This window comes from Hyla sarda, chromosome 10 (genome assembly GCF_029499605.1).
Source record: "Hyla sarda isolate aHylSar1 chromosome 10, aHylSar1.hap1, whole genome shotgun sequence".
NCBI classification, from domain to species: Eukaryota; Metazoa; Chordata; class Amphibia; order Anura; family Hylidae; genus Hyla; species Hyla sarda.
In genome coordinates, this window is record NC_079198.1 from 9,063,566 (window position 1) to 9,075,034 (window position 11,469).

Genomic DNA, 11,469 nt, shown 5'->3' on the forward strand with positions numbered 1-11,469 from the left:
TACTAAAGAGAGAAAAAAATATGCATTTCCTCTGATGTTGTGACCACAGTGCTCTCTGCTGACATCTCTGTCCATTTTAGGAACTGTCCAGAGCAGGAGAAAATTCCCATAGCAAACATATGCTGCCCTGGACAGTTCCTAAGCTACAGGGTGATGAGGAAGACGAGGCAGAGGACCCAGACACACCATGTGCCATGTGGTCTCCTCTTGCTGCTGGCACATTAAATGAAACTTAATCATAATCTATTTTAAATCTTCAACTAAAGTTTTCCTAAATATCTTTAATCCTTTCAATTGTGTGGGCCTATGGTCTTGTCATGCTGTTGCCACCTCCACCTCTATATGGTGTCCTCTTGCTGCTGCCAATTCCAGGCTGTGTCATTCTGTCAGATTATGTTCTCCTCATGCTGCTGCCACCTCCTAGCAGTGTCATTGTGCCACCATATGGTCTCCTTATGCTGTTGGCACCTTTGATTAAACGTTTTATATTTTCATGTGTCTAAAATGTTCAATTTTAATTTTGCAAAATAGCTTTAATCTTTTTCTATTGTGAGGCCCTATGTTCTCATCAGTCTACTGCTATCTCTAGGCTCTGTCATTGTGCCGCCATGTGACTCTTTGTTAGATTGGGTTTGTGGTCATACAGTATTATTTCAAAGTAAACACTGGGACATTAAACTTGGGAATCTAATATAAATTAAAAAAAATCGATGTAATCTTTTCAAGACTGAGGCCCTATGGTCGTCGACGTCATATTACCTGTGGAATTATCACAACAATCCAATGAAACAGCTTGGAGCGATAACAATGAACCTTAACTGATTAAATGAAACATTCACACTTTCATAGTCAGGGGGGCGCTGAGAGGCAGGGGCTGGAACAGGTGGTATCTCGCTCGGGGGAGGACTGCCAGCTCAATTTTAAGAACAAGTACGAGCTTTGTAACTGCAGCCACTTATAGCTTTATGTGCCCACTTATCCAACGGCACAGAAGCTTAATGTGCTTCTGTCCAAGTTGCTGGTACTGCAGTCCTTCCCTTTTCAAGTGGACACTAAGAGTATGTGGGTGTGCTGAGAGGCAGGGGCTGGGACAGGCAGTTGCTGGCTTCATGGCGGACCGCAAGCTCAATTTTAAGATACACCTAGGAGCTTTTCCACAGTTTACACTGCAGCAATTATACACTATTGGAGCTGAAATTACTGCGGCTGCTGGCACCAGACTTGCCCTCCAATGGGTCCTCAATAGAGATGAGCGAATCAAATCGGGTTAATCAAATTATAAAAAATTCAATCCTCTCTAGTTGTCTTCATATATTACCTCTGGAATTACCACAAGAATCCAATAAAACATGTTGGAGCGATAACAATGAACCATAACTGATTAAATGAAACATTTGCAGTTCCACAAAAGAGTAAAACATGGGGGGGGGGGGGGGGTGCTGAGAGGCAGGGGCTGGAACAGGTGGTAGCTCACCTCCCAGTGGACCACCAGCTCGATGCTCACCAGAATGGGTACTCAAAAATTTAAAAAAAAATCTCTTTATTCTCTTCAATTTTTATGTCATATGGTCTCCCTGCTGCCACATCCAGACACTCTGCAGCAGTGATTCTAATAGCGATGCCTGTAATCTGCATGTTTTACTGAATAACAGTATTATTTCAGTAACTCCCTATGCGTATTAGGACAAGGCAAAATGTTCTACACCCCTATTGAGGCTCTCTGTAGACCAGAATATCAATGATATTAATGATAGCGATTCACAGCGAATAAATTCGGACCGAAACAAATTTTGGTGGAAAAATCATCTCTAATAATAATAATAACAACAATAACAATAATTATATATATTTTTTTACTGGTCAACCAAAATGGAAAACAAAACCAACAAGTCTTCATATATGAGAATGAAGAAACAAATTATGGGCAATGTGGACAACCTTCCAATACATACCAGGAAGGTGATAGGTTTTGGTGCCAAACAATTGGGCAAAGAGTGGTGTAGAAAGGTGAATGCATTGTAAGTCCTGCAATCATGAAATGAGGGATTCTTCATCTCTGATTATGGGTCCCAGAATATCATATACAGGATGGGAAAATGATGGAAAACAAAAGTAGACATCTAACTTTAGGATCTTTTATTGTACTTGTCATTATAGTTTTTTTTTTTTGTTGTTGCTGTTGTGGAAGTCGGAGAGGAGGTCATTGTACAGATTATTATTCAATTATCAATTAAAGCAACTTCCAAAATGAGGGCAAAATTACAAGTGGGTGAAAATCAATAGATGCCAGAGACACTTGTTATTTTACTTTCGTGCCCGAGTGTTTTCCTGCCAAGATTTATTTAAAGGGGTGCTCTGCCCACAGACATCTTATCCCTTCTCCAAAGGATATTGGGATAAGTTGTCTAATAGCAGGGGTCCTGCCCCTGGGACCCCCAGCGATCTCTGTGCAGCACCCGCCATTCTAAACAGTATGTTCCGCGGCGGGAGACGTGACGTCACGCCGCGCCCTCTCCATTCATGTCTACCGGAGGGGGCGTGATGGCGGTCATGCCCCCTCCCATAAACATGAACGTAGGGATGTGGTATGACGTCACGAGAGGGATGTGGCGTGACATGACGTCACCCACAGTGGAAACCCAGCGTTCTAAACATTCTGTTTAGATTACTGGATGCTGCACGTTGATTGTTGGATGTTTGTAGGCGGAGTACTCCTTTAAAACAAATCAAAATATAAAAAATACTCTCTACCACAGATATTTCTCCTTTTCTTTGGGCACATATATTCAAGGATCCTAAACAACTGCTAAGTTAGAAGAACCATTTCAGCAGCAGAAGACACACAATGGCCGGAGTCAGGACGACTGTACGGACGCTTATTCCACCGCTGGTGCAGATGAACTTCACTTCAGTTGTTACACCGCCAACACTTTGGGACTGGCTGCCGAGATCACAGATGGATTTTGTTGCGCACCCTCGAAGGGCTGTTGAGAGTGAAGTTGATCCTGTAAACAAACACATAAGAACTTTCATTAAAAGGGGTTATCCAGGAATAGAAAAACAGAGCTACTTTCTTCCAAAAACAGTGCCACCCTCCTGTCCCCAGGTTGGGTGTGGTATTACAACTTAGCTCTATTCACTTCAATGGAATTGAGCTGCAGAACCACACCCAACCTGGAGACAGACGGGAGCTGTTTTTGAAAGAAATAAGCTCTGTTTTTCTACTCCTGGATAACCCTTTTAACACAATACTAACATATATGAAGATTGTCTAGAATCCATGTTTGCCTTGTTGACCACAACAACCTCAGTATATTCTTTTATTTTATAAATTATCCAGAAATGAAAAACTTCAATGTGATTGGCTGGTTATCATAAATCAAGTTTTTTGATTTGAGTTTTTTTATTTTACCAGTCAGGGGAAAAAGCAATTTCCCCAAATTAAAAACCCCTATATTTTTAAATTTATATATATATACAGTGGTCCCTCAACATACGATGGTAATCCGTTCCAAACGGACCATCGTTTGTTGAAACCACCGTATGTTGAGGGATTCGTGCAATGTAAAGTATAGGACAGTGGTCTACAACCTGCAGACCTCCAGATGTTGCAAAACTACAACACCCAGCATGCCCGAACAGCCGTTGGCTGTCCGAGCATGCTGGGAGTTGTAGTTTTGCAATATCTGGAGGTCTACAGGTTGTAGACCACTGGTATTGGAGGTTGTACTTACGTGTCCCCGCCGCTCCGGACCGTCACCGCTCGTCACCGCTGCCCTGGATGTCGCCTTCCATCGCTGTCGCCGCGTCCCCGAGGTGTCCCCGACGCTCCGGCAAGGCTTCTTCTTCCCCGGCATCCTCGCTCTCCGTCGCCGCCATCACCTCACTACGCACGCCGCTCCTATTGGATGACGGGACGGCGTGCGCAGCGACCTGATGACGTCGATGGAGAGCGACGACGATGCAGGGGATCCCGAAGAGGACGCGCCGGAGCCCCGAGGACAGGTAAGTGATCGTCAGCTGACCACACGGGGCACCGTAAACGGCTATCCGGCGGCAGCTGAAGCAGTCTGCGCTGCCGGATAGCCGTTTATGCGACGGCCCCGACATACAAAAGCATCGTATGTTGATGCTGCCTTCACCATGCGATGGCCTCTGAGAGTGATCGTATGCTGAAATGATCGTATGTCGGGGCCATCGTAGGTCGGGGGGGGGGGGTCACTGTATATATATATTTGGGCTTACTATCTTTAGCCCTCAATGCCAAAAAGAGGTATGAAAGAGTCTAATATCTCACCATTTTCTTTTTGTAAAGATTTTGTAGAGTGACATTAGGGGGCAGTCCATGGTTTTGCCCTTTTAGGGCGAGTGTTCTGCTAAGGGAGAGCATACAGGGACTTTGTAGGGACAGAACCACAATCACATTTAATTATTATTCTCAAGACAGGAACCATCGATATAACGCTATTGAATAGATTTCTGATCAGTTTGAGAATTCCAGTTAAGCACGACCGCTGCACAACCCCCCCCCCCCCCCTCCGCCGCAATCTCCAGGATGCTCTCAGTGAGGATAGTGTGTCGTCTACCGGCACACACTCCATTCCTTTCTATGGGAGCGCCAATGATGGCCGAGTGCTGTACTGGGGTCTTTACGGAACTCCCATAGAATTGAATGGAACGTTTGCCGACTGCAGCACACGCTCCTCACTGAGCGCTGGCTCCTGTCCCGGTAATCGCAGGGGGGGGGGGGGCAGTGGTCAAACCCTCCATGATTAGCTACTTATCCTCTATCCTGTGGATAGGGGATAAGTTAATTTTTACCAGAAAGTTCCTTTAGGTCCTTGGTGGACGTGACCAACTGGACCCTACATAATAGGATGTTCAGGGGTTATCCTGAGTCATTGTTTAAAACTATTGCATGTACGACTTCCACTTTACATCACTATTTCCTTGGTCTGTTTTTTTTTTTTTTTGGAGTTTGATGCATAAGGTTACTTGTTAACTGGGAACATTTATACAGTATACGGTTTAAAAGGAGATATGTGGTAGAAGAACTGTATCGCCTATCCGCAGGTTAGGGGATAAGTGTCTGATCACGGGGGATCCGACTGCTCTACCGTACAGGGCCCTGGCTCTGCAGCATACAGCAGCTGATAAGTACTGGAAGGTTTAAGATTTTTATGATTTTTATATAGAAGTATATAGAAGATTTTTATATAGAAGTAATTTACAAATATGTTTACATTTCTGGCACTAGTACCCCTTTAAGGGGGTTAAAGACCTAATACCACTTTAAGGGGCTTTCATTTCTGCAACTATTTTGTGAGCACAAAAGTGAGAAAAAACTTTCAATCTAAAAAGTGGGAGAAAAAAAAAACATTTTGTACCTGTTACTTGTTACGCCGAGCGCTCCGGGTCCCCGCTCCTCCCCGGAGCGCTCGCTACACTCTCCTCACTGCAGCGCTCCGGTCGGATCCACTGACCCGGGGCGCTGCGATACCGCCTCCAGCCGGGATGCGATTCGCGATGCGGGTAGCGCCCGCTCGCGATGCGCACCCCGGCTCCCGTACCTGACTCGCTCTCCGTCAGTCCTGTCCCGGCGCGCGCGGCCCCGCTCCCTAGGGCGCGCGCGCGCCGGGTCTTTGCGATTTAAAGGGCCACTGCGCCGCTGATTGGCGCAGTGGTTCCAATTAGTGTTATCACCTGTGCACTTCCCTATATCACCTCACTTCCCCTGCACTTCCCTGCCGGATCTTGTTGCCATCGTGCCAGTGAAAGCGTTTCCTTGTGTGTTCCTAGCCTGTGTTCCAGACCTCCTGCCGTTGCCCCTGACTACGATCCTTGCTGCCTGCCCCGACCTTCTGCTACGTCCGACCTTGCTTCTGTCTACTCCCTTGTACCGCGCCTATCTTCAGCAGCCAGAGAGGTTGAGCCGTTGCTAGTGGATACGACCTGGTCACTACCGCCGCAGCAAGACCATCCCGCTTTGCGGCGGGCTCTGGTGAAAACCAGTAGTGACTTAGAACCGATCCACTAGCACGGTCCACGCCAATCCCTCTCTGGCACAGAGGATCCACTACCTGCCAGCCGGCATCGTGACATTACTTCTGTTGTCTGGAGAAGACACATCTTTTCATCCTCTGTACATTGTATGGTATCTGAAGTAGAACACGAGGCAGAGCCAACAGATACGCAGGATGGGCAGGTCACTCCATTGGGCTTAGAGCTTTGTGTTGGGACTAGAAGCAAATAATAGGAGTAAAAGAGAAATGAAAAGATAACTTGTATTCATAACCTGTACACCATTATGGCTTTCGTGTATGAGCCTATGAAGAGCTTTCATCAGCCTGTGCATGACCCTACGAGGACCCATACCCTAGAGTTGTATCCAGTAAGCAGCACATAACAAAACTGAAGTGATGGAGGGTGAGTGACGGTAGCGGTCTGTAGTCATACAGTTGGGTCCAGACCTATTTGGACAGTGCCATAATTTTCACCATTTAGCTTCTGTCCACCACAAAGGGAGTCCTACCTAGCCCAACTAAGGGTTGTGAAACTAAACCAAAAATATGTGATTGAAGTGTAGAATTTCAGCTTTATTTTAAAGGGGCAATAACCAAAGAAAAATGTGTCCCTGAGAGTATTCAGGGCAAAATTGTCAATAAACAACCTTTAAGGGGGGACCCCCTTGCGGGGACAAACGCTTACTAGAATCCTCCCTATAAAATTTGCAACTTTATTAAACTTTATTAAAATATATGACCCCAAACTTGTTAAAATTTGCAGTGGTATGGTGATAATTTTTAGTACTAAAGTGTAAGTGAGCTCACACACTAGGAGGGGGTGTTAGACAGGACTGCAGTGTCTTATTCAATTGCGTACTGCGGACCACTGGTAATTCCAGTGTCCACTACAACACCGCTGTCCCTCACACCTCTATTTGTATTGATCCCCTATAACCACGCTAACTAAAACTATAGACCGTAGTCCTCCCCGACGTTTCACTGACGAATCAGCTTTGTCAAGGGTTGCGAGGCGAGTAAAGGGGTACTCCGGCATTTAGACATCTTATCCCCTATCCAAAGGATAGGGGATAAGATGCCTGATCGCGGGGGTCCCGCCGCTGGGGACCTTCGTGAACTTGCACGCCGCACCCCGTTAAAATCAGTCCCCGGAGCGTGTTGAGTATACAGGAGTTCCTAATTCTGTATGTACTTACCTTGGTGCCCTGTGGCACAGAAATTACATATAGGAGCTTCCTAAAGCGCATCACCGCTACACTCCCTGGATCTAGAGATCCATAGAACAATTTCCTTGGCAAAATTACAGGTAAATGGACAAAAAAGCAGAAATAGTTGACTTACAGTCAGATATAGCAGGGATACAGGCATCAGTTTCACAACATGAAGTGACCATCCGGATTTTTTGTAGCTGAACGCTCATGCTGCCTTCGACATTACATTGGGACGAAGGTAAACACGACCTGACTAGTACTGCAACCTTAGATCCACCTAGAAATAAACAGAAACACATTTTTTTTCTTGCTTTAATTAAAATAAATAAATACATTAATTAACAAGTTAATGAAATTACGAAAAAGAGAATAATGGAGCACTCACCCGGTCATTATAAAGCAGTACATCTTCTTCATTCTTACTTCAAAAGTCTATGAAATACGAGCAGGGAGGTGGTAGATGGAACCGGGGGGAGTTCAGACGCCGTGCACGGCGTCTGAACTCCCCCCGGTTCCATCAACCACCTCCCTGCTCGTACTTTATAGACTTATGAAGAAAGAATGATGAAGTTGTACAGCTTTATAATGACTGGGTGAGTGCTCCATTATTCTCTTTTTTTGTGATTTAATTATCTGCCTGCAATACATACGTGCCGCACCACCGGCAGCAGTCACTCCTACACTACACCTGTGCACCCGTCACAACCATACACAGGTAGAATAGTGTTATAATTTTGTCATTGGCAGTGCCGGACCCTGCATTCTACTGTGATGTTGTAAATAAATAAGTTATCTGCTTTGGATCTAAAGCAGGCTGTTGGAAAAGATTGTCGATCTAATGGATCAATGTCATGCTATAGTATTCCATTGATCTGTATGAGCAAGCAAATGATTGCTCATATAAGTCGCCTAGAGGACTAAACAAATATTTTAAAAAGTATATAAAAAGTTGTTTTTACATAAATCACCATATAATTGCAATTCTAATCACCCTTCAATTACCAAAAAAAATGTAAATAAAAAAACAAAACATACTGTATTTGTAATTGCCGTGTGCAAAATTGTCCAAATTATAAAATGATCACATTCCTGACCTTCTAAATACAAAAGTGGTACCGATAAGAATTACAGATCACGGTGCAAAAAATGAGTCCTCATACAGTTCATAGACCGAAAAATAAAAAAAGTTATGGGGTTCAGAACAGGGGAATTTTATATATATATAATTCCAAGAAAAATAGGGCGGCACTCCAGCGATCCAATGTACAAAAAGAACATTATTCACCCAATAGTGAAGCAACGTTTCAACCTTCTCAGTGAGGTCTTTCTCAAGCATTTCTCTTTCTCTTGCTTGAAGAAGACCTCATTGAGAAGGTTGAAACGTTGCTTCACTATTGGGTGAATTAAGTTATTTTTGTACATTGGATCGCTGGAGTGCCGCCCTATTTTCTTGGAATCATACTTGTTTGGGACATTTCGGTCAAGTCCACCATAGGGCTGAGCACCTGCCTGGATCCAGGGATTTGAATCCCACACGGTGCCACTCATCACTTGGAATATATATATATATATATATATATATAGAGAGAGAGAGAGAGAGAGAGAGAGAGAGAGAGAGAGAGAGAGAGAGAGAGAGAGAGAGAGAGAGAGAGAGAGAGAGAGAGAGAGAGAGAGAAAACGCTTTTTGTTCTCTCTCTCTCTCTCTCTCTCTCTCTCTTTCTCTCTCTCTCTCTCTATATATATATATATATATATATAGACAAAAGGAACGGCTGCAGCACACCAAAGTATCCAAAGTACAAAAAAGTGATTTATTCCAGCTAAATTACATCCGTGTTCAGGGCCGCCCCTCATAACGTCACGCCCACCCCCTCAACGAAAGTCTATGGGAAGGGGGCGCGACGGCCGTCGCGCCCCCTTCCCATAGACTTTCGTTGAGGGGGGTTTGCGTGACATCACGAGGGGCGGCCCTGAACATGGAAGCCCGCACACAGCCGTTCGGCACAATAAACTTCTGGACGCTGGCGAGCGGAGCTCCAGAAGCAGGGCAGCGGAGTACCCCTTTAAAAGGCAGAGCATTTCGCAAGTCTACAAACTTTACCCCCGTCTTCTCCCTTCAGTGGTGCCTTAGCCAACTACTTATTCTTTTGGCACTGCCATATGTGATCTGCCAGCCAAAGATGGAAGTAAAGGGTATAAACGAAAATTAACATTGATGTTTGTAAACTTGTATGTATGTATTTATTTATTTACTTATTTATGTATGTATTTCTATTTTCCATGTAGAAATAAAAGTAGAAAAATATAATTATGCAAAATACTGATGAATACTAAGGGGCTGGAATTGTTACATTGTATCATTGTAGATGATCGTCTGGGAGCTAAACAGCAGAACAAATCCCCTCCTGTCCATATAATTCACTTCAGGGCAGATACAATGTATCATCTCCAGAAAGTTTATTTCATAGGGGATTGTGTAGAATAAATATAACTATAAGAAAACCTTTTACTGTGACCATTACTAGATCCCTGTCGCTTTTCAGCCCCTGGATATAAACACGGAGTGTTCTCATTGACTAACAATAAGCTAAGATATTTCATGGTGATGAAGTTGAAAAATAAAGTCTATCAGGAAAGTAACAAAACCTTACGCAATGAAGAAGCTTTATATAAATAAAACGGAACCACTTGCAAAACGTTAGAAAATATTCGAACTCACCAGCCGTGGTTTCTGTGTATGAGGATCCACATTGATATCCTACAGGACAAGTCACACTGCTTCCAGCACATGTCGTGGTTGTAGTAGAAGTACACACCGTACACGAGAGAGCGTAACCTAGAGAGACATCACACAGCACAGGGATCAGTTGTTTCTACTGTAATGTTACTGAGGTCAGCGGAATCTGAGATAGATCAATAAATCCTCATCCCCCATCAGGAACAGGAGGGGGAGACCTGATCTACAGAGAATTATTCTTCCAGGGAGCCTACCAGGTATACTATATAATAGTTAAAAATTATTATTATTTATTCTTTACGAATATATCCATAAAAAAAGAAAAAGACAAAGTCAAGTTCTACGATTTTTTCATAAAACCTACTTGTGGCTGCAAGAGCTGAAAGGAGACTCAATATCCCAGCCAAGGAGAACATTGTTCTTCTTCACGGTCCTACTGTGAGATGGAAACCGGGGTTGGGATTCTTAATTTATTGGATTTTATTGGGCGGGACATGGGAAGGTCTACAGAATTTCCAAGACAAAAAAAAAACACCCACGAAGAAACGAAAGATAAAGTTGATATCCCTTGGCCCCTTTTGTTGCTTGACAAATAAAATGAAAAAAAAAAATCCCTGTACTGCAGGTGTAAGGGTCACGGCAGGTGGTGGATCCTCTGGGCTTGTGTGGATGATGACGTAAGCTGTGCCAGGGAGCAGAGTCTAAGATGCCACTGGTTTGCACCAGAGCGCCACGCAAAGTGGGATGGTCTTGCTGTGGCAGGCGGCACCCAGGTCGCTACCCCTGGCACGACTCGTCCACACAGGTAGCTGGGATGTGGCATGGCACAAAAGGAAACTGGCAAGACGTGGTCAAGGTAGCAGTAGGTCAGGGCAGGTGGCACAGGTGCAGGGTCAGGTAACGGAACAAGGATCAGGTACACAGATATCAGGAACACAGAAACACAGTAGCTTTATCTAGGGATACAAGGGAGGAGCAGACACTTATAACAAGGACACAGGTGAAAACACTAATTAAGGGTGTACTGGCCCTTTAAGTGTAAGAGCTTCGGCGCGCGCGCCCTAGGAGGTGGGGGCATGCGTGCCAAGGCTGTGAGAACAGGAAGACCAGGGAGGTGAGTGACGGGCTGGAATTCGCATGCAAGCGTGTCCTGCAATGTGAATCCCAGCCTCGCCGGCTAAGGGGACATGACAAGAGAGCGCTCACGGCCTGGGCTTGGGCGCAGGAAACAGTCATTGTGCGGCTGCTCCTCTGTATCTACCTGCTATACTATGCTGTGCTGTTTGTGAATACATTTATTTAAGCAAGTTTACATAGGGCCAATAATGCTCATACTCTGTTGGCCTTTCAACTATGTTCCGAGACCGACCAGAATGCCCCGTTTGCTCTCCAGGGTTCAGATGGACACCTGACTTATGACCTCCCAGATAGCAGCCCTATTCCAGGGGTTCTACTCTAGTCTTTATTCCCTACCCACTTCCTTACCCGTTGACCTGTA

The 11,469-nt window shown here is 44.7% G+C and overlaps 1 protein-coding gene across 1 annotated transcript; it reads right to left on the bottom strand.

The window, feature by feature from the left end:
* Window positions 1-2,177: 2,177 nt before the first annotated feature.
* Window positions 2,178-10,387, bottom strand: LOC130294280 (phospholipase A2 inhibitor and Ly6/PLAUR domain-containing protein-like). The gene is made up of 5 exons (XM_056543893.1): window positions 10,336-10,387; window positions 9,954-10,070; window positions 7,365-7,511; window positions 6,081-6,239; window positions 2,178-3,005 (listed from the first exon to the last, which is right to left on the bottom strand). The coding sequence occupies exons 1-5, from the start codon at window positions 10,385-10,387 to the stop codon at window positions 2,812-2,814; spliced, it is 669 nt and encodes a 222-aa protein (XP_056399868.1). The 3' UTR covers window positions 2,178-2,811.
* Between the last annotated feature and the right edge of the window lie 1,082 nt (window positions 10,388-11,469).